The sequence below is a fragment of the Stegostoma tigrinum genome, chromosome 1 (assembly GCF_030684315.1).
Source record: "Stegostoma tigrinum isolate sSteTig4 chromosome 1, sSteTig4.hap1, whole genome shotgun sequence".
Lineage (NCBI taxonomy): Eukaryota > Metazoa > Chordata > Chondrichthyes > Orectolobiformes > Stegostomatidae > Stegostoma > Stegostoma tigrinum.
In genome coordinates, this window is record NC_081354.1 from 55423762 (window position 1) to 55445874 (window position 22113).

Below are 22113 nucleotides of genomic sequence, written 5' to 3' on the forward strand. Positions count from 1 at the left end.
GCTCCCCTCGCATCTTCCCCCTCCTCCACCGCCCCATACATATTACCCCTCCTCTACCTTTCACCCAGCTTCACCCTGACCCCAAATCTAGCTCCACCTCCACATCTCCATATCTCCCTTTCTTCCCACAGTCTCCCCACCAACTCCTTCATTGAGGTGGGTACAGAGGTCATTAAATTAAAAAGCTGAGTTTTTCCAATAAACAAAGAAACAAATGCCTCCCCATTCAAAGCGATTTTTGTAGCAGCAGCAGCAGCAATAGTTTTGCCAGTAATGCCCCAAATCAAGACTTTTAAAAATTTTAATCAACCAGCTTCCTCAATGTGGTACCTGCCACACAGATAGTTTGCAGCAGCTCTTACCCATTCTGTGGGAGCAACTATTTAGTGTTGACTAGTTCTGGCAACTGGGGGAAAGCGGCATTTACAATAAACTTTTGACGCTATTAAAAAGAGAAGGAAGTGACGTGTGATGAGCATAAAGGGAACTGGTGAGGATTTCTAAGGTGAGAATTGGGGTGCAGTTTTACAGGAGAAATTGGAAACAGTTCTCTTGATAATGTTCAAGGATTAATTTAGGGGAGAATTCACTGTACTAATTTCCGTACATGAATACCTACATTCTACAGGAAACAGTATAGTGTTATGAAAGTTCAGTGCACAAGGTTTCAGCCTCATAATGGTTCAAGTACATTTAAAGCAGTGTACACACATTGTAACTGCTTCAGTATAAGTTGTGAATCATTCTCACCTGTTTCCCAATTTCCCATGGCTGATGAATCATGTGATGGTTTTTCAGGAAGTGAAACAGTTGTCTTGCTTTCTTCTAATGGACCCTCTACTGGAATGCACAGATCAGAAACAACAAAAAAAAATCAGGGGTCTGTGCAATCTTCTAAACACAATAACTTGGAATTTGCAAGGGTTTTCACCACAAACCACCGCCTCTCATCATCAGCCCTCTGAATCAGACTGCAAATTGTGACCTTTAATTCAAAGCAAAGTGCAATAGTTCGGAGAGGGGATCCAACTGACTACAGAACTGCCAGGATTTGAACATCACGTGCTTAATTTAGAAGTAGAAATTCAAATAAAAAAAAAACACACTGCAAGGTGCACACTTTAACATCTGGACAGAAAGGAGGTGGAAGTTGGTTCTTCCACTAACACAGTCAATCAGACACAGGGGAATTAGGCCAAAAATGTATTGCTATATGAAGAAGAGGAGGAGAATTTGGGGGTGGGGGGGGAGGGGTGATGACCACACATGTTGATGGGTGAAGATGGACTCCCAATTCAAACAGCCAAGGCTTGACAGGAATAAAAGGCCAAGGTGTCACCAGTTGAATGTGTTGCTACTAGAAGTTCATCTGATATTGCTGACAAAATTGGGTGCAGAGGTGCTGTTTAAAAGGTACACAAGGATTCACCCTGTTTGGGCAGGGAGGAAAAAAAAAGTCCTATTAAAAGTGAGGAGGAGCTCGAGATTTTATACAAAGTCAATCATTTTTGTAGATGCGCACAAGCACAGTGGAGTTTTCAGTTGTGTTAAGTAATAAACAAGGAATACCTTTTCAGCTGTTACAGATAGTAGGAACTGCCGATGCTAGACAATCTGAGATAACACGGTGTGAAGCTGGATGAACACAGCAGGCCAAACAGCAGGATAGGTTTGACGTTTCGGGTCAGGACCCTTCTTCAGAAATTTCTGAAGAAGGGTCGACCCGAAATGTCAAACTTTCCTGCTCCTCTGCTGTTTGGCCTGCTGTGTTTATCCAGCTTCACACACCATGTTATACCTTTTCAGTTGTTTAGTACTTTCTTATTAAGCAATTTTTTGGTCGATTCTAAAGAACTGAAGAAGAGAGTCATGTCAGACTTGAAACACTTTTCATGGATGTTGCCAGACCTGCCGAGTTTCTGCAGCACTTCGTTTTTTTCCACCCCCCCAGATTTCCAACATTTGTGTTTTGCTTTTGTTTTGTTTATTTGATGTTGCTCTCAGTTTCTGTTTTACAATAAAAGTCTTTAAACATGAAATCTTGACTTGAATTCTATATATTAGTCATTGAGAAATTTCTCTTATGGTTTTTAAAATGTTACTCTTTCCAAGAGTGGCAAAGTTCCACCTGCTTCTCTTTGCCCACTACACAAATTTAGCCAGAATCTGAAATCATTTGACGTTTCCTTTTCCTCTGTTTGAAAATCCATACCAATTTAACCTTTGTTCAATGGAATTGTTGATGCAGATCTGGTAACAGCTACTGCTGATCTGGCCTCAAAAGTGGCATGGTGCTGAATATCATTATGGTTGCTGACTTCAATCTTCTCACCATACTTCAGCTTTTATCTTCACTCAGGGAAATGTTGCTAGTTTGACTTTGCTTGATCTAACATATTTTTGAAGTGTTTTTTCCATTTGCTGCCTATGAAAACTGTAATATATTTGGCTGCTTAGAGAGCTTGATGCGATCACTGCAGCTAGACAGTGAATTCCTACTGAGCCTCAGTGCCATCAACTGCACATTGAGAGGGCTAATATTTTCATGACGAAGACAGGTAAATTTCTCAAGCTCAGTTTGCAGTAAAGCCCCCTTGCTTTTTTGTAATGCTAACAAAGTTGCCACATCTGACAGCACTGGCCTATAGGAACAGTGTTATTACTTAAGATCTCAGCAGAAAGCATTTTCCTGATACAAGCTGCTGGTGGGCATTGACCAAACTTTCAGCTTTCTATTCAAATTAAAGCACGCATCCAAATTCCTGGAGTACTCTTGGAGGGTTCCTAGAAGGTGGATTGCAAAAACTGCTTTACCATTTCTCCTTACAGCAACTAGATGTTCTGTATACTGAAATAATATTATCTTTTTATTTCATATTTCTACCATTTTCTGCCATTTCCTTTTGATCTGACAAGTGGATTAGGATTACTTTATAGTAACGGTGCCATATTCCCAGAGATTCATAGGCTGCTTTCTCATTGGAAAGAGATGAGCAGTGGTATGTTTAACCCAATGGTCACCAACCTTCAGGCAAGCAGCGAGGTGGAGAAGGCAGGACCTTCAAGATGACCATGGCCAGTGCAGGAATTGGATCCACACTGCTGGTATAGTCCTGCAAAGCAAGCCAGCTGTCCAACTAGCTGAGTTAATCAATCTGCACTTGATCATAAATCAACTGCACCCCAACCTGAACCAATCGGTCATTTTACAAAACAGTTGAATTGTTTTCACACTATCAATTAATTAGAGATAGGCCAAAACTTCTTAATCCTGCTCAGCTCTGAAACTATAGCAGAACAAGATTTCTACATTATTGGTGGACTTAGACTTTGACCTGCTAGTCCACATTGGATGAAGTCATTCACTTAAAGGAGCTGATTAACTGTTAAGTTTAGTTCACGACTCCACAATGGAAAGTAAGCAAAACAGGTTGTAAAATTTGAAGGCCCACTGAAATTAAGCCCTTTGATCAAAAGACCAAGTTAAACTGTGCAATGTTCTTTACGTTCATGGTCTAGAACACACCTTTGGGCCTAATGTCCAGCTGTGCATTGACCTAGACTCCAGTACCTAGCCTTGACCTGAATGAATAATTGATGGTCAGGAGACAAAAACTGGGAAATCCATGGTGAATGGATTATTACATATTAAAGGGACCCTCGGCATGTTTCAATTCCCAAACGTGCCATCTGGCCGTTATCCAACAGCAGGGAACTTATTCTGTTACTTCACATTCAATGTCTTACTTTGGACAATAAGACTGGACAGTCTTACTCTTCCCCTGTACAACAGGAGGCAACTCCAGGCCCTGAGTGAATGTGGCCTTATATGTGGGTATTTAGCATTCACCTGAGCCACTTTGCTTTCCAGTTGTTGAGGCTGCACAGGATTTCACTACGTTGCGTGAAGAATCAGACCAGTAACCTGAGGACCTTGAGGATGAACGGAAGGGTAATTTCCCTGAAACAAAGGTATGGAGTCTGTGATTTATTGACATTTCACGGAAACAAAAAAAAGTCATTTAAACAATTTGCAATTTGCATTTTAGTGGGTGCTGATCTGAATGTGGTATGAACGGTTTTCTAAAAGGCAAATATTAAATTTTAATAATTTAGTTACTTTAGTTTTAAGCAAGTGCTGTCACAAAAAAAACCCCACAAAATGTTCTAGATCTGTGATTGGTTTTACTATTTTGAATGAAAAAAGTCTCAACTAGAGTATTTCCCCCCACCCCCCACCTCAACCCCAGACATAAGCTCCTCATTGGGCACTGCAATTACAGAGTCAGCACCAAATAAAACTCCAGCAGGGGTTGTAGCTGACGATCAAAAATGACTTCCAGACCAGGAAGTCCCATGCCACAATTTGCAATAAGCCATGGACAGCATTAGCTGTTGGGCCTACTACATGCTGAGGTGATGCCCAAGAGGCCATGTCTCAGCATCCTCATGCAGGCCCATCTTCCTGTAGCACAATTCCTAACCTCATTCAACAGTCTGATGCCTGAGAAGTACCTCTGATGATCCAAAAAGTCTTTCATGGCTCTAAAGAATGTGGTGACTGCCTGGGAAACTTTGAGCAGAGATATTTACTCAAATCCGTAAGATTTAGGAGCAGATGTGAACTATTCAGCCCATCAATCCTGCCCCACCATTCTATGAAAGCATGCTGATCTGATAACCTTCAGCTCCACTTTTCTGCTTTATCCCCAAAACTCGTGATTCCCTTCGGGATTAGAAATCTGCCAGCCCTAAATATATTTAACAACCCAGCTTCAACAGCCTTCTGTGATTAATAATTCAAAAGAATCACTAACCTCAGAAAAGATTCCACCTCATCTCATTTTAAATGGGTGACCGTTAATCTGAGATTACAACGTCTGGTCCTATACTCTCCCATTGGGGGAAACAATCTTTCCACATTTACCCCATCAAGCACCTGAAAATTTTTAATCTATTTTAAGAAGGCCTCTTCTCATTCTTCTAGATTCCACGGAGTGCAAGCTCAACCTACTCAACCTCTCTTCAGTAGAGAATCCCTCCACACCCAGAGAACCTTCTTTGGACTGCAGCCAATACCAATAGATCTTTCCTTCGATAAGGGGGCCAGAACTGTTTACAGTATTCCAGCTGTGGCCTGATGAGTACCATGTACATCTTCAGCAAGGCTTCCCTATTTTTATACCCAACTATCTTTGAAATAAGAATCAACAATCCATTTTCCTGTCCTATTATGTAAACTAGGGTGCTAGCCTCTCAGAATTCATGCAAATCCCTGTGTTGTAGCTTTCTGTAGTCTTACCCTATTTAAATAATATTCAGCTCTTCTTATTCTTCCTGCCAAAGTTTTTGCCCATTCACTTTACCTGTCTATAACTTTGTCATCCTCGTTACTTGCCTTCTCACTTATTTTTCCATCATTTGCAAAATTGGCAATAGTACGTTCACTTTCTTTATTCAAGTTATTAATTTATATTGTAAATAATTACAGCCCCACTGACCGCTGCGGTACAACACTAGTAACCTTAAAATGTCCCCTTTACTCCAATTCTCTATCTTTTATTAGTATATGAGCATGGATAGAGGACTGAATAACTAACTCCAACATCATTGCACCATAGGCTCTTATCTTAAGTAGCCTTACATAGGGTACCTTATCAAGTGGCTTTTGGAAATTTGATTTGAGACAAAAAAAAATCTGCAGGAATCCAAAGATCAACAAACAGGAGGCTGGAAGAACACAGCATGCCAGGCAACATCTGAAGGAAAGGAACAGTCAACGTTTCTGGTATTACTCTTCTTCAGAACTATCCTGAAAAAGGGTAATATCCAAAACATTGACTGGTCCTTTTAGAAATCTACTCATTCAAATTATCTACCTTGCTTCCTACACCAGGAAGAACTGAAATAAATTTGTCAGATGTGATTTCCACTTCATAGACATGCTAATTCTGCTCAATTATAATTATGTACTTCTAAATGATCTACTATTACATCTTTTATAATAGACATTAGCATCTCCCCAATGGCTAAATTGTCCTATTAGTTCCCTTCCTTTTCTCTTTCTCTCTTTTTGTTTAAAGGATGTTAATAGACAGTTTTCTGTGCCCTTGGGAGTTTTAAGGATCTAGGAATTTTTGGAATGTTACTCCTTATGCATTCACTACTTTGTAGCTACTCCTATTAACATCCTAGGATGCAACCCATGAGGTCCTAGTGACTATTTGGCTTTGAGCTTTATAGTTTCCCCCAGTACTTTTTTTCCTCCTCTAGTGACAGAGATTATTTTTAATTCCTCTTCCCATTTTGTCCCTTGATTAGTTGGTATTTCCATAAAACTATTTATATCCTCTATCAGGAGGATTGAGACAAAATATTTGTTCATCTACTTTGCCATTTACTTGTTCCATATTATTAATTCTCCAGCCTCATTCTCTAGGGGCCCCATATACACTTTGCCTCTCTCCTCCTTTTTAATATATTTAAAGAGGAGTTCTTATTGCCCATTTTTATATGGTTTGCCAGTGTACCCTCAGTTTTATTTCCTCCCCCCTCAATTTGGTTTTGGGCATCTTTTGTAGGCTTTTAAAACTTTCTTAAAACTGTGGTTTACCACTAATCTTTGCCACATGGCCCCCCCCCCCTCCCAACTTAACTTCCCTTGGTTAACCATTGTTGACTTATCCCCTTCCTAGGATGCTTCTTCCTCACTGTAATAAATCTTTGTTATTAGCCATGGCCTATTTTCTTAAATGCCTGCCATTGTTTCTCAACTGTGTCTTCTGTTAAACTCCTTTCACAGTATACCTCCGCCCTCTGCCCAAAAGTAGTTATCCTTACTTAAAAAGTTTAACACAGTTGCTGCCAAAATGTTTTCAGTTTGAGAGGGAGAAATTAAGTTAAGTTCAATCACGTTACTACCACTATGCCCTAAAGGATCTGTTACTCTACGATCATTTATTAAATCTGCCTCACTACACATTACCAAATGCAAAAAGTACCAAGAGAGATGAGCAGGATTGAAGAATTTATGGAAAAAAAATGTAAACGTAGATAATTAGTATAGGTGCAATTTATGGGATTAAAATTCAACATGCAATTGACTGCACGCTAAAAAGGTTAACTGGGGCTGTTACATTGAGTATGTAAACAAAGAAATTAGAGCTGGATTAGGCAATTCAGCCACTCACATTTGTCCCATCATTCAACAAGATCATGGCTGATCTGTCCCAAGCTTCAATTCCTCTTTCATGCTAACTCCTCACAGCCCTTACCTCCTTTGTAAATAGTTTATGAAGCTAAATGAGGCTTTCTGCTGTAAAGAATTCTATACATTTGCTACCCTTTGAGAAAAGAAAGTCATTTGCAGCTCACTTTTAAATAAGTGTAACTTATGACCCCTAACTCAGCCCACTAGTTGAGACGTCATCTCAACAATCAGCCCTGTCAAGATTCCTCAAAATTTTTAATCTTCTTTCCACAAGATCATCCCTCATTTTTCCAATCCCCAATGAATAAATCCCAAAGTTATTTAACCAATTTGCTAAGTCAACACCTTCACCCCAGGAATCAGCAGAGTGAACTACTGCCAATGCCACAATATACTTTAAGTATAGGAACAAAACTGTACACAGTATTTCAGGATAATGAAGTGTGCAGCCGGATGAACACAGCAGGCCAAGCAGCATCTCAGGAGTACGGACGTTTCGGGCCTAGACCCTTCGGAGAGGGGGCTGGGGTGAGGGGTCAGAGAGAGAGAGAGAGAGAGAGAGAGAGAGAGAGAGAGAGAGAGAGAGAGAGAGAGAGAGAGAGAGAGAGAGAGAGAGAGAGAGAGAGAGAGAGAGAGAGAGAGAGAGCGCGAGCGCCCTGGAGGTTGGTCCTAGGGTAACTTCTTCAGGTTAGGCATCCCTGGAAGAGGCTTCGCAGGGAGTTACAATTGTATCAGTGATAATTGGCCTTCTGTGTTCATCCAGCTTCACACTTTATTATCTTGGATTCTCCAGCATCTGCAGTTCCCATTATCACAATATTTCAGGTGCAGCTTTGCCAACACCTTGCTCAGTTGTAACAAGACACGCCTACATTTAAACCCCAACCCCCTAGCAATGAAGGCCAAAATTTCCATTTCATTCCTAATAACTCACAGCACCTGCATGCTAACGTTTTGTGTTTCAAATACATGAGCTACATGTTTTGGGGGTCTTGTTCCATTTAAATAACTGTCTGCCTTTTGATTCTTCCTAGCAAAGTGTATGACCTCACACCCACCAGCAGTAAAACACCAACTGCCAAATTTGAAACTACTTAACTCAAACTAGTTATATCCCTTTGCAGATCTATAACATCCCCATCCGAACTTGCACGGCCACCTATTTTTGTATCATTGGCAAGTTTGAAATAATTACACACTACTCAATCGAGATATCCAATATTGACGAGTAAATAATTGAGGACCTAGGACTGATCCTTGTGGCACTCCACTAGTAACATCTTTCCAACCTGAAAAAGACCCATCAATCCAGATTCTCTGTCTTTTATGTGTTAAGCAATCCTCAACCCATATCAATACATTTCCTAATATACTCTGGAGGTCCTATCTCACGCAATAGCCTTTTTGTGTCACCTTCAAAATAGAAACTGTAAATGCACTACAATTAATGATTCCCCTTTATCATCTCTGCTTGTTATAAACTCAAAATGGAACTGTAGCAAATTTGTCAAACATTATTTCCCTTTCACAAAATCATTGTAACTCTGGTTAAAGTAATCAATGCTGAATAATTGAAGCCAGTGCATTCTCCAGATTGCTGAATCCGATCCCCACAGAAAGGGCATAGAAAAGGGAAATTGTTAGAATCTATTAAGATGTGGTAACAGAACTGATTGCAAACTGTTATACATTTAGGCAATCAGTATGGAGATATGAATGGGGTTATGATCAGAGTCAGAGTCAGTTTTTATTATCAATATTCAACTTCTAGAATTTGACTTCAAGACAGAGATTTTTATGAACTAAAAATAACTTTATTAAAAAGTACACTGATGACCTATCATCTTACAAGCCAGGCAATGCATTAAAAGCAACTTTGGAGCAGAAAGAAGATTAAAGCAACATGACTAGATGCTCTCTCTCTCAAATCACAGGCACCAGTGCTGGTGAAAATCATTAACTGAGGACTTAATGTGCAAACTTTGCCACTGCTAAAGGAGTGAGACATAACTAAACAGCTCAACACAGATCTTTTCATTTTTGCAACTAAACGATGCTTAAATTTTTGTAAAACACATTTGCCTTTATTTTCCTGTATCACTATACTACCCTCTTCACTTCTAAGTTGAAGACTTGTGTTTATATGTGTGTTTGAAGTTATGTTTTGGTATTCTTTTTCCATCATAGTTAGGAATAAAATTCTAGCCTTTTCCAAAGAGGTTTAGAATTGCCTCTCCTTTACTTTTGGTCTTACGGCCCAAGTTTAATTGAAGTGTGACATTTTTCTTTCCAGAAAAATAAAGTTGCAACTGACCAGGAGGGTTTAAAATCAACAAGAAAAAGGAGCCATGACCTCTCCTTACCTGGTTTAAAAAGGACAGGAATTCATGCTTGACAGATCTCGGAAGAGTTTTTAAAACAGGTTTAGGAAAAGAAATGGGGGAAACCAGTAAATGTAGTGCATTTGGATTTTCAAAAACATTTAAATGACGTGCTGCACAAGAGGTTATTAGAGTTGTGGGATTGGAGACAACAATAAAAAGCATGTATCGAGGATGGGTTAACACAAAAATAGGAATAGATGAGTCATTCTCATTTCTGCAAGCTGTAGCTGGAGAAGTGCTGCAAGGATCAGTGCAGGTATTTGCAATTCAAATCAATCATCTAAATGAGGAGAACCAAGGCTAACACTTGCTGGCAACAGAAAGATAGGTGGGAAAGTAAGTGGTGCAGAGGACATAAGTGAGCTTTGAAAGGGTTAGAATGAGTGGGATAGAACACGGCAAAAGAAATAATGGGTAGAAATGTGAAGTAATTCACCTCAATGAGGGAAAATAAAAGGGAATTTTATTTTAAAATGGAGAGATTATGGAAAAGTTACTGTTCACGTACAGGAATCACAAAATTATCAGGCAGGTACAGCGAAAAAAGTTAGTAAGGTAAATGGTTTGATCACCAATATAGCAAATGGACTGGAGCATTAGTACAAGAAACACTAAATCTTAGGGTTCCCACGCTTGAAGTACAATGTCTTGTCCTATTTTCCTTATTGAAGGAGGATCCAATTGCCTTACAGAAATGACAACAAGCATTTAGTAGATTGATTCCTAAAATGACAGGATTGTCTTATGAGAATGAATAGACTGGGCCTGAATTCCCATGCATTTTAAAAGGATGAGACAGTCTGATAGCTTTTGCCCTGCTGCTACCGGACATTTGAACACATCTCTCAAACGTTAATCCCTCTCTCTGCACCTTCTCTGCCACTGTGTCACTGTATGGTACAGTGTGCAGAAAACAAAGTGCATCAGGGTAGCAGAACAATCTGCCTGTACTGAAATGTTCTGCATGCTGTACATGTGACAACAATAAATCAAATGCCAACTAAGTTAACAGCCTTGACAACGTTTATACTGGAAGGATATTCTCCCTGTTTGAGGAGAATAGAACTAGGAGGTTGTCATCTGTGAATAAAGGGGACAATCATTTTGGACTAGGATTATGAGGGGGGGGAAAAAGAAAAAGAGTGTTCTTCAACGGGGTTGAGAATCTTTGATTCTTTTTGCCTCAGATGGCATTAGATAATCAATTGTTCTTTTTATTCAAAAATCAAAAGAGCTTTTTTTTTGCTTCTAAAGATTTGAGTGATTGAAATCAGTAAACAAGGGTAAAAATCTTACCAGGATAATAAAATGTGAGGCTGGATGAACACAGCAGGCCAAGCAGCATCTCAGGAGCACAAAAGCTGACGTTTCGGGCCTAGACCCTTCATCAGAGAGGGGGATGGGGTGAGGGTTCTGGAATAAATAGGGAGAGAGGGGGAGGCGGACCGAAGATGGAGAGTAAAGAAGATAGGTGGAGAGAGTATAGGTGGGGAGGTAGGGAGGGGATAGGTCAGTCCAGGGAAGATGGACAGGTCAAGGAGGTGGGATGAGGTTAGTAGGTAGATGGGGGTGCGGCTTGGGGTGGGAGGAAGGGATGGGTGAGAGGAAGAACAGGTTAGGGAGGCAGAGACAGGTTGGACTGGTTTTGGGATGCAGTGGGTGGAGGGGAAGAGCTGGGCTGGTTGTGTGGTGCAGTGGGGGGAGTGGATGAACTGGGCTGGTTTAGGGATGCGGTGGGGGAAGGGGAGATTTTGAAACTGGTGAAGTCCACATTGATACCATTAGGCTGCAGGGTTCCCAGGCGGAATAGGAGTTGCTGTTCCTGCAACCTTCGGGTGGCATCATTGTGGCACTGCAGGAGGCCCATGATGGACATGTCATCTAAAGAATGTGAGGGGGAGTGGAAATGGTTTGCGACTGGGAGGTGCAGTTGTTTGTTGCGATCTGAGCGGAGGTGTTCTGCAAAGCAGTCCCCAAGCCTCCGCTTGGTTTCCCCAATGTAGAGGAAGCCACACCGGGTACAGTGGATGCAGTAAACCACATTGGCAGATGTGCAGGTGAACCTCTGCTTAATGTGGAGTGTCATCTTGGGGCCTGGGATAGGGGTGAGGGAGGAGGTGTGGGTCAAGTGTAGCATCTCCTGTGGCTGCAGGGGAAGGTGCCGGGTGTGGTGGGGTTGGAGGGCAGTGTGGAGCAAACTAGGGAGTCACGGAGAGAGTGGTATCTCCGGAAAGCAGACAGGGGTGGGGATGGAAAAAATGTCTTGGGTGGTGGGGTCGGATTGTAGATGGCGGAAGTGTCGGAGGATGATGCGTTGTATCCGGGAGGTTGGTGGGGTGGTGTGTGAGAATGAGGGGGATCCTCTTTGGGCGGTTGTGGCAGGGGCGGGGTGTGAGGGATGTGTTGCGGGAAATACGGGAGACGCGGTCAAGGGCGTTCTTGATCACTGGGAGAATACACCTCCTCCCACCCACCCTCCTGCAAAAATTCCATCCCCTATTCCCAATCCCATGCCTCTGCCGCATCTGCACCCACGATAAGACCTTCCACTCCCGCACGTTCCAGGTGACCAAGTTCTTCAAGGACCACAACTTCCCCCCACAGTGATCGAGAACGCCCTTGACCGCGTCTCCCATATTTCCCGCAACACATCCCTCACACCCCGCCCCCGCCACAACCGCCCAAAGAGGATCCCCCTCATTCTCACACACCACCCCACCAACCTCCCGGATACAACGCATCATCCTCCGACACTTGCGCCATCTACAATCCGACCCCACCACCCAAGACATTTTTTCCATCCCCACCCCTGTCTGCTTTCCGGAGAGACCACTCTCTCCGTGACTCCCTAGTTTGCTCCACACTGCCCTCCAACCCCACCACACCCGGCACCTTCCCCTGCAGCCACAGGAAATGCTACACTTGACCCACACCTCCTCCCTCACCCCTATCCCAGGCCCCAAGATGACACTCCACATTAAGCAGAGGTTCACCTGCACATCTGCCAATGTGGTTTACTGCATCCACTGTACCCGGTGTGGCTTCCTCTACATTGGGGAAACCAAGCGGAGGCTTGGGGACCGCTTTGCAGAACACCTCCGCTCAGATCGCAACAAACAACTGCACCTCCCAGTCGCAAACCATTTCCACTCCCCCTCACATTCTTTAGATGACATGTCCATCATGGGCCTCCTGCACTGCCACAATGAGGCCACCCGAAGGTTGCAGGAACAGCAACTCATATTCCACCTGGGAACCCTGCAGCCTAATGGTATCAATGTGGACTTCACCAGCTTCAAAATCTCCCCTTCCCCCACCACATCCCTAAACCAGCCCAGTTCATCCACTCCCCCCACTGCACCACACAACCAGCCCAGCTCTTCCCCTCCACCCACCGCAGCCCAAAACCAGTCCAACCTGTCTCTGCCTCCCTAACCTGTTCTTCCTCTCACCCATCCCTTCCTCCCACCCCAAGCCGCACCCCCATCTACCTACTAACCTCATCCCACCTCCTTGACCTGTCCGTCTTCCCTGGACTGACCTATCCCCTCCCTACCTATACTCTCTCCACCCATCTTCTTTACTCTCCATCTTCGGTCCGCCTCCCCCTCTCTCCCTATTTATTCCAGAACCCTCACCCCATCCCCCTCTCTGATGAAGGGTCTAGGCCCGAAACATCAGCTTTTGTGCTCCTGAGATGCTGCTTGGCCTGCTGTGTTCATCCAGCCTCACATTTTATTATCTTGGATTCTCCAGCATCTGCAGTTCCCATTATCTCTAAAGATCTTACCAAATGGATGAAAAGTCTCAAAAGGACAAAATAGCCTACTTCAGCTCCTATTCCCCACATTCATATAGTCACGTTAGGAATTTTCAGCTCCATTCTCATAATTCTACTTATGACAGTTTTAATAGAAAATAATTCCTGCATGGTTTTAATAAAATCACATTAAAGCTATCAATTATTTAATTTAACAATAAAATTCTAATGACATTGATCAGGTGCGCTAAACATTAGATTAGCTGCTCTTGACAAAAGGACTTCCATGAATAGTAGCACAGTAGCTGCAGGAATGTCAACCATCAACTTTTTCTTTAGAACTGTTGCCGTTTACTATAATCATGAGGAGGCCAATGTCATAAAGGCACCAATTCAAAAACAAAGTAAAGTTGTGTTTTGGCGGTGGTGGGACGTGGCAGTGCAAACAAATAAAAACATTCCTTGGCAAATTTAGTTGCATTAATATGAAAAACAAGTACAGTACACAATTTATAAACAAAAAATGTGGTCAGTTAATATAGTTTTCCATTAACGCATTTGCCTATTGTATGTCTCACTCTAGAAAGAGATGATTTCAAGGCCCTGGGCTCCAATTAAAATATCAAATATTCTGGGCATTAAAAAATTAGAATTGACGAAACAAATGTTTGCTTCTTGACTCTAATCTGCCAAGTCACTCTACTAAAAAGGCAAAGTTCAAATCCTGCATTAATTCGGCCTCCAACAATTAGAACAATGTTTTCAGATTTTGCTGACTATGCGCAGAGGATACACCTTCCTTCTGAAGACGCTGACCACTTCAGCTTCTTTTCCTGACGGATACTGATGATTAACTTGAAGGTGGAGTTATGAATTCCTTCTACACAGAACAAATATTTCCTGTTTACTAAGCAAATCCAAACTTCTTTCATCAAAACTTGCATCACCCTTTTCACTTTAACCCATTCACCAACTAATATTATTCTGGATGTACTTTGCTCAATTGGTCATTGCCAGAAGACAAAAAAGGGAGTTGGTAAGTAAATGGAAGAAAACGAATGAAATGGTTGAAGTGGTAGGTAGAACAAGGGGAAAAGAAACATAAGGTTTCAGCAGTGCCTTTTACCTTCAGAAGTGTAAATTTAGGTCCAACTGATTCAGAATAATTGCCAATAAAATATACAAACTTTTTATGCCATTATGCTTATAAGTCTTCTCCTTTTGAAGATTTTTTGCCAATGCAAGAACTTCCTAGATACAGAGACTATCAAGATTACACAACTAGAAAATTACACATATACTGTACTTTTTTTCCTAACAGCAGGCATGTTTTTGTATAATAATGTGTTCAATTTTCTAAATGTAAGCAATATCAGTGAACCTTTAAATTCCTAAAATATTACCCATCTCCTCTATTGCTCCATGATTGTAATGTTGAGGTGTTAGTGTTGGACTAGAATGGACAAGATCAGAAATCACACGACATCACTGATCAGTTGTGTGACCCTTTCATCTTTTACTTATAAATTCGGTGTTCAGTATGCTTCTTTCTCACATCACTTGATGAAGGGGCTATGCTCTGAAAGCTAATGTTTTCAAATCAACCTGTTGGACTATAACCTGGCTCCACAATTGGGAAGTGCAGATATTCTGGCAGCAATCAGAAACAAACAAACAAACAAAGTCATTTCCTCACTAAATCAGAAGTATATTTCATCTAGAATGCACACACAGTTGTTAGCAAAAATGATTCTGCCAGTTGAACAGGACTCTGCATTAAAAAGGGCAGCAATATTCTAAGTAACAATGGCAATGTTGGGCAAATCCCAAATCAGTGATTTCATCTTTTGTTCAGCTATATTCAAGTTCCCTTTGCATGGAAAGTAGTTATGTCCATTTTGATGCGCTGTATTAGTTAGTTTGCATCAGGGTGCCATAGATATCAATTTGATTCTCAGTGCCACTTGCTGAGGGAGTGAAATCCACACCCATATTTTCCGCTTTCAGATTACTGACCATTTAGCTCTGCTCATATATGTGGATGCCTGCCAAAGGAGTCACCAAATGCAGTTGTGACGCCCATACATTCAACTAGCTTGGTCACCATTATCTGGAATCACACAGGAAGAACAGTTACTTACCAAAGTTAAAGATAAAACTTTTTAAAAAAACAAAAAACACACTTCTGGAAATGATAGGTGTTAAAAACAAACAACATGCCTGTTAGCAACTGTAGGCAGAAGAAGAAAAGCGGTTTCTGCTTTGAGTGCAGTTTCTTCATGGAGACTGCCCTGACAAAGGTCCAATAAAGGCTCTACATCTAAAACATTAACATGCCTTTCCACCTTACGGATGGGTTAGATCTTGACAACTTACTGGAGTGTAAATATTGTTTCTTAATATGAAGTCAAAACAAAAAAAAACAACCAACCAGTCAGGACAGGCCAGAGACAAACATGTGTGAAATAGATGAAATTAATTACATTATTGTCAGCAAGCTGTACCATCACACAGAACTGAGCAAAAAGCCCGTTTCTGCTTTAATCCTCATACAATGTCCTATAACATCATTGATGCAGCCAAGCTGGCACTCTGATTTGTCTCCTAAAAATAAAGGCCAAGCACCAAAGGAAAAAACATGGATCTCATGTATCATCATATATGAGCAGACACTGCAGCCTGTGAAAAATTCCTGCTATATATTATAGGGAAAATGTGTTGACGTAGCAGCCCTTCACAAATCTCCAACGTAGACTTACCTGTACAGACCACAATTTATTGATATTAAGAGAAATAATGAGGTGTTTTTTGTATGCTGTACCGTCCTCCAGCTCTGAGGAGATATTCCACTCATTTCAGGAGAACTGCCCCAAATGATAATAAGACCCCCACTTATTGAATAATACAAAGCTAGTCAGAGGCCAACTCCAGATTTCTTCAGTGTTTTTGCCTGATCTTGCTACAAATTGAGCTTAACAAGCAGCAAATAAGAGCACTGCTTATTGTGATCCTTAAAACAAAAAAGAACAGAGAAAAGGGAATCTGTGGGATGAGGCAAAAATCAAACCTGAAAATCTGAAGGTTTTTGTGAAGATTTGTAGCTTGGTTCGTGGGTGAGGTTGTTGTTTGGCTCACCGAGCTGGCTTGTTTTCATTCAGACGTTTCGCCATCATGCTAAGTAACATTCTCACTGATGACATTATCTAGCATGGTGACAAAAATGTCTGAATGAATACAAGCCAGCTCGGCAAGCCAGTCAACAACTGCAAAAAGGTGAAAATACATCACAAGCCCAGCAGCACGTGATAGACAAGAGATTGGTTATTTTCTCAAGGCAAAAGGCTTTGACAATAGGCACAAGAGTGTTCTACACCAACCTCTGACCAGGGTGCCCTTTGAAAGCAGCTCCCTAATTTACACTGCAGGAAAAGAAATTCTTTTGTCATCCAAAATCTTAAAGCATATTTTCTTTTTCCAAATGTGTGTGCGCGCGCGCACACACACACATTTCCAGATAAAAGTACACCTTATTTGCTTGTGCCTAACATTAAGCATCTACTCCGAAAACACGTATTAGCCCCTTGCACACGGAAATTAAAGGATTAACTCTTGGTAAATCCCCTTTCTCCGAAAAGGTTTTCCAGTTTAGCCTTGCCCTATTCTCCTCAGAGTAATTGCGTGGGATTAAAGATAAATTACTTTCAGCCTGGTTCAGCGAGTTCTTGGGATAGTTGCTATACCCAATACATGATTTGCAAACTTTGCGTCTTGCTGGGCACACATTCTGCATGGAGGGTTAAACAGATGAATTCTTTGGAATTCTGAGAACTCTCTCCAATGCCTCAACTTCTCCACTGCATATTCAAAATGAAGTCTCACATTCTCATTTTGGTTGGTCACAAGTCAGAGACTCCCATGAATTGACAAGGTGTGCAGCTGGATGAACACAGCAGGCCAAGCAGCAAAGCCGATGTTTCGGGCCTAGACACTTCCTCAGAAAGAGAAGGGTCTAAGCCCAAAACTTCAGCTCGCCTGTTCCTCTGATGCTGCTTGGCCTGCTGTGTTCACCTTGTTATCTCGGACTCGCCAGCATTTGCAGTTCCTACTATCTCTCACTCCCATGAAGTGAGAAGATTTGACACCTTTAGGGATGCACTGAGCACAACCCTGAAGTGTTTCTGCGGTCCTCTTGAGAGTCTCCTGTCATGGAGAAGTTCCAAACACAGTAGTCTGCTGTAAGGCAAATCAATGTCACCAGCCAAAAAGAGCTGGTTTTGAGTGATCAGTATCTTGGTGCTGTGCATCTTGTCTCAGGAGAGGATATTGCTTTTGGACTAGATTCCTTGCCATCCCATTTACAGGATTGTGTAAAAGGCACCACAGAAGCCTCCATATAATGTTTCATGCAAACTAGTAGCTCCAACAGGTTAGCAAGATGTTTAGTACTGTTAACCAATTATATTCAGGGAGATGTCAAGCAGCATGCAATGGAGGCAAACAGCACATTTCCCAAGGTGCTGTAAAATAGCAGGATACTACAATAGAAATGGCTGGAACGTTTGAACAAAAGACAAGCTTAAACCTGAAGAGGATGACAAAATGATTTTAAAAAATGCTGAATGATTACTGCCTCCAAATGCTCACTTGAGATGACATAAATTTTCTTCCACTAAAAGTGAAAGTACTGTGGAAAAGCTCAGGACTGATGTAAGTGAGATCACAATTGTAAACATGCATACCTCCGGGCTTAGATTTTTCTTAAAGGACACAGTTCTGACAGTGAGGAAAAAAAAGAATGGCGAATACATTGTTGTAATAACTATTGGGAACACTCCAAAGTAATTGGGTCAAAAGATTAGAGTTAGACTCACGGGTGTCCATGTTAAGGAAAGTTGACAAACCAGCACACAAAATGGCAACTGAACTTCAATTCAATATGAAATAATTTATTTAAATCTCAAGGCTATTAAGAATCACTGTTTTAGAAGGCGAAGGTACTATCTGACCAACCACCTTGGTCCGGGAGCAAGTCAAAACGCGAAGTAACTGTAATAAAACCTTCAAAAATTCTACAAGATTTTCGGAAAGGTTATTTTATTAAAGTTCCAAATCGGGTGGACTAGTTAAACGTAAAAAAGGTATAGAGATTCAGGTTAAAGTCTGCGAATTGATGTTTTTAAAATTGGTGGTTAAATGAGTGTCGTGGCTGTGTTTGTGTTGGAGGGTTTATAGTAAGACTGATTGTTTGGGCCCACAATTGCTTATTCTTGACATTAATGATTTCGATGAGAACACAGAGCTATACGCTGCATTCTATAATAGCACGTTATTGTAGCACAGTTTTTTTAAAGGATATTTTTAAGAAAACATACGAAAGGTTAGATTCCACAATATTTAAGAGAAACACAAGCAAAGTCCTCTTTAAAGGGCCTTTGTAGTAAATAGGTTCTTAATTAATGTCACTGGCAAAAACAATGAGTGGGCAGTGTTTGAAGAAAAGTAAAGTAGATCAAAACTTCTATGTATTACCGTTCGAGTCGTGGACCATGCCTGACTGAGCGACCGTTGCCGGCTTGTCCACCAACTTGCTGTCAGGGTCGCTTCCTGGTTCCCCCAACTCCCGGTCACTCTTCAAACAGAAATCCCGAGCGGTGCCTTCAGAAATTCGGCTCGACCTCTCCTCCTCGATGGTGTACAAAAGGAAATCCTCCCCAGGGAGACTATCGCCCCGCTCCGTACTCTCCATAGCCCGAGCCTGATCAAAGCGAGACTTGGCTCTACTCCGTTTTGCCAGCGCTGTCACGAGATACCCCCTTCTTCCTCGTCGCTATTCGGTTGGTTACAACTTGCTTCATAGTCGGTACTCTCGGAAAATGTGCCAAATGCTGTTGGACACTGCGTTCACTTTCTCAGCCAGCGTTTCAATCCTGCTAACTACTACCGTTCGCGGTAGGAACGAACAAACACACACACACACACCTCCCTCCCTGACAAATTAGAAGGTACTCTGCATATTTTCCACATTTTCAGTTCATGAATTCAGACACATTTGCTAATTGGCATGAAAATGTACTGAAACATTACTAGCATTTCGCATTGCTTTTCGATCAACTTAGTGTTTTGTTTGGCGATCACCTTAAATCTATTGCCATCTCATTGTTGACACTTCAGCCACGGAAAACTTAAAAGTTTCACTCTAAATTCGTTTTTTTTATTAGAATAGTTTCGTAAAATCTCCTCTCAGACATGTCTGCTGTAAAGAGAACAACCCCAGCTTCTCCGGACTATCCATATTATTGTCATCCTTTATCCTGGAAGCACAGCAGACCTCTACCCTTCCTAAAGACTTCACCTCCTTCCTCAGACATGTGCCTGGAATAGGACACAATACTGCAGCTGAAGTTGAAAGACGTTTATGCATTCTCTGGGTTGAACTTTTTTTTGGCGAAGTCTGAGTTGTGTTAAGTTTTAAGAAAGGCCTTTACTGCAAGAACTGGGAAGAGTCCTATCTTACCAAAAACTTAGGCATATCTTAGCTCATTAATGAGCTATCTCATGTCACCCACATCCGATTTCCACACCATCTCACCACATGCTATTCCCACACCATCTCAGTAATGTCCACTGAAACACTGACATCCCTTGCACCCACTGAAATCTTTGAAAGGCCCCTGCAATGGCATTCTGAAGCGGTCTCTCTTGGGTTATGGATGGAACCTGAACATGTCAGAAAACATGGCCCTACAATTCTCTAAAGCTAACCTGGATATCTTGGTGAACAGGATGGTCCAGAGACAAGATATTCTCTTTCCGGCAGACTGACAGGAAAAAGCTGCACCACTAGAACCTGCCAGCCTGCTCTGCAATCACCGTCAGGTCAGTGCCACCTCCAGGGTGTGATAGGACAGCCCGGCAGTGTTGCAAGAGCATCAGTGACCTTCTCTGCCCCACTAGGGTAAGGGCCACACATTTCCCTCTACCATCCCCAGGGTGGAGGCAGCCCAATGGCTCAGTGGTTAGATTGGGTGCCAGGGACCTGAGTTCTGGAGCAGCCTTCTGGCTGCTAAAACATACATTACTAACTTGGCCAAACAGCAACGGATGCCGAGTACATTGGCTGAGTGAAAGTCAAAATCACAAAACTGACACCAGACAGTGCAAACACAGCAGCCAGGTGCTAATGTCATTAGCATTGTGTAAAAGGCAACCATTTTATTCTGCACAGAAACTCCTCAAAATTTATCCACTACACAAAGGACAGCCCAGACAAAAAGGCTGGGATACTTGGGCAAAATCATTTATAACATTGTGGTTGGAGTTGTCTGTAACTTCTTTTTTTTTAAAAAAAGGACCTAAATGACAATTTGATTCCACCCTGAGTGGAGTTTGCATATTCTTCCCGTGTCTGTGTGGGTTTTCTGTAGGTGCTTTGCTTTCCTCCCACACCAAAAAAAAAATGTGCAGGTTAGGTGGATTGGCTATGCTACACTACCCTGGGAAATGCAGAGTTACAGGAATAGGGTGAATCTGGATGGGATGCTCTTTGGAGGGTCGTGTGAACTCAATGGGCCAAATGGCCTGCTTCCACACTGCAAGGATTCAATTCTATTTTATCTGACCTCCCATCAAGACTTCTGCTGTACCACCTTCACTATTGCCTGCAGCATCTTTGCTCACCCACTCTCCCCAGCCTCAACTTCCCTCACCATTTAGTCTGCATGTCCTTTGTGCTGCCTCCTCAGTCCTTCAGTACACCTTACCACTTTCTGTCACACATGCCAGCACCACAGCCTTGCCACCCATTATAAATCTTAGTCACCACCCACTACCCCCATTGTAGATTCCAATGTTCATGAAGGAGGCATGCACTGGTGCCCATGGAAAATGCCCTGGGTTGTGATTTGGTTGCAAATAATATGAAGCCAATCTGTGGAAGCAATAGCTGAATCCATCAGGCATGCACTCTAGGGTTTGCTAGTGAAGTCTTCCCAACATCTAGCTTGATTGAGAGTTTGATAAAAGGAGAGGTTGATTATTTAGAAGGTGAGTTGTGGAAGTTAACAGCATTTATCCATGTCAGTTGTCATCTCAATGGTGCCCAGTGTGAATCTTGCTTCACTGCATGTGAAAAGCTGGACTTGTCATCCAATTCTGCCACATATCCCACCATAGTCCATATTGTTCAGATCCTCAAAAGATTCTGCCCTAAACTGCTGATGATCCCATGTGTTTTCTTCCCCGGTTTGTGCGTCAATGCCTCCAGGCCCTTCAAGTGATACACCCCATATTATTTATCTACTCTCCTCATTCTGTGATAAAAAAAACAGAACACTTATTTTCCCATCATCAATAAGTTTTTAGCTTTTACCTCGCATTCCAAGCTCAAATCATTCAAGTTTACCATACACAGTAATGATGCCAACACTGAACCCTGAATAATACTGCACATGTCCCTTAATACCAAAGAACAGCCACTTGCTCGAATTTTCAGTTTTCTTTTTATTAGTCAATTTTGTATTCATGCTGCTGCTGTCCCTTTACTACATGAGCTTGAAATTTTCTATCAAACCAAGATCTGCTCCGCTATTGAAGTTGCCTCCAAGAAACTGGTCTTTCATTTTCATTCATCTAGATATCTCAACATTCTTTGAAGCTCAAGTCTATCCAATGCTTGAACACTATTTCTACAATAAAATTATCCAAAATCCCAAGGATGATGTACAAGATCATTTTTGTTATCTAATGGTAACAGTTATCTC

At 41.8% G+C, this 22113-nt stretch overlaps 1 protein-coding gene across 6 annotated transcripts in view; it reads right to left on the reverse strand.

The window, feature by feature from the left end:
• LOC125451595 (SH3 domain and tetratricopeptide repeat-containing protein 1) overlaps positions 1–19298 on the reverse strand; it is a 76925-nt gene extending 57627 nt beyond the window's left edge. For 2 of the 6 annotated variants that reach the window (XM_048528914.2, XM_048528878.2), the window contains exons 1-3: positions 18884–19298; positions 3851–3961; positions 751–840 (exon numbers count right to left, since the gene is read on the reverse strand). In XM_048528914.2, the coding sequence (XP_048384871.1) occupies positions 751–840; positions 3851–3961; positions 18884–19100 (418 nt within the window). In that variant the 5' untranslated portion in view covers positions 19101–19298. The remainder of the gene's footprint in view (positions 1–750; positions 841–3850; positions 3962–18883) is intronic. The other 4 variants (XM_048528888.2, XM_048528905.2, XM_048528894.2 and 1 more) reach the window with 4 other exon arrangements.
• Between the last annotated feature and the right edge of the window lie 2815 nt (positions 19299–22113).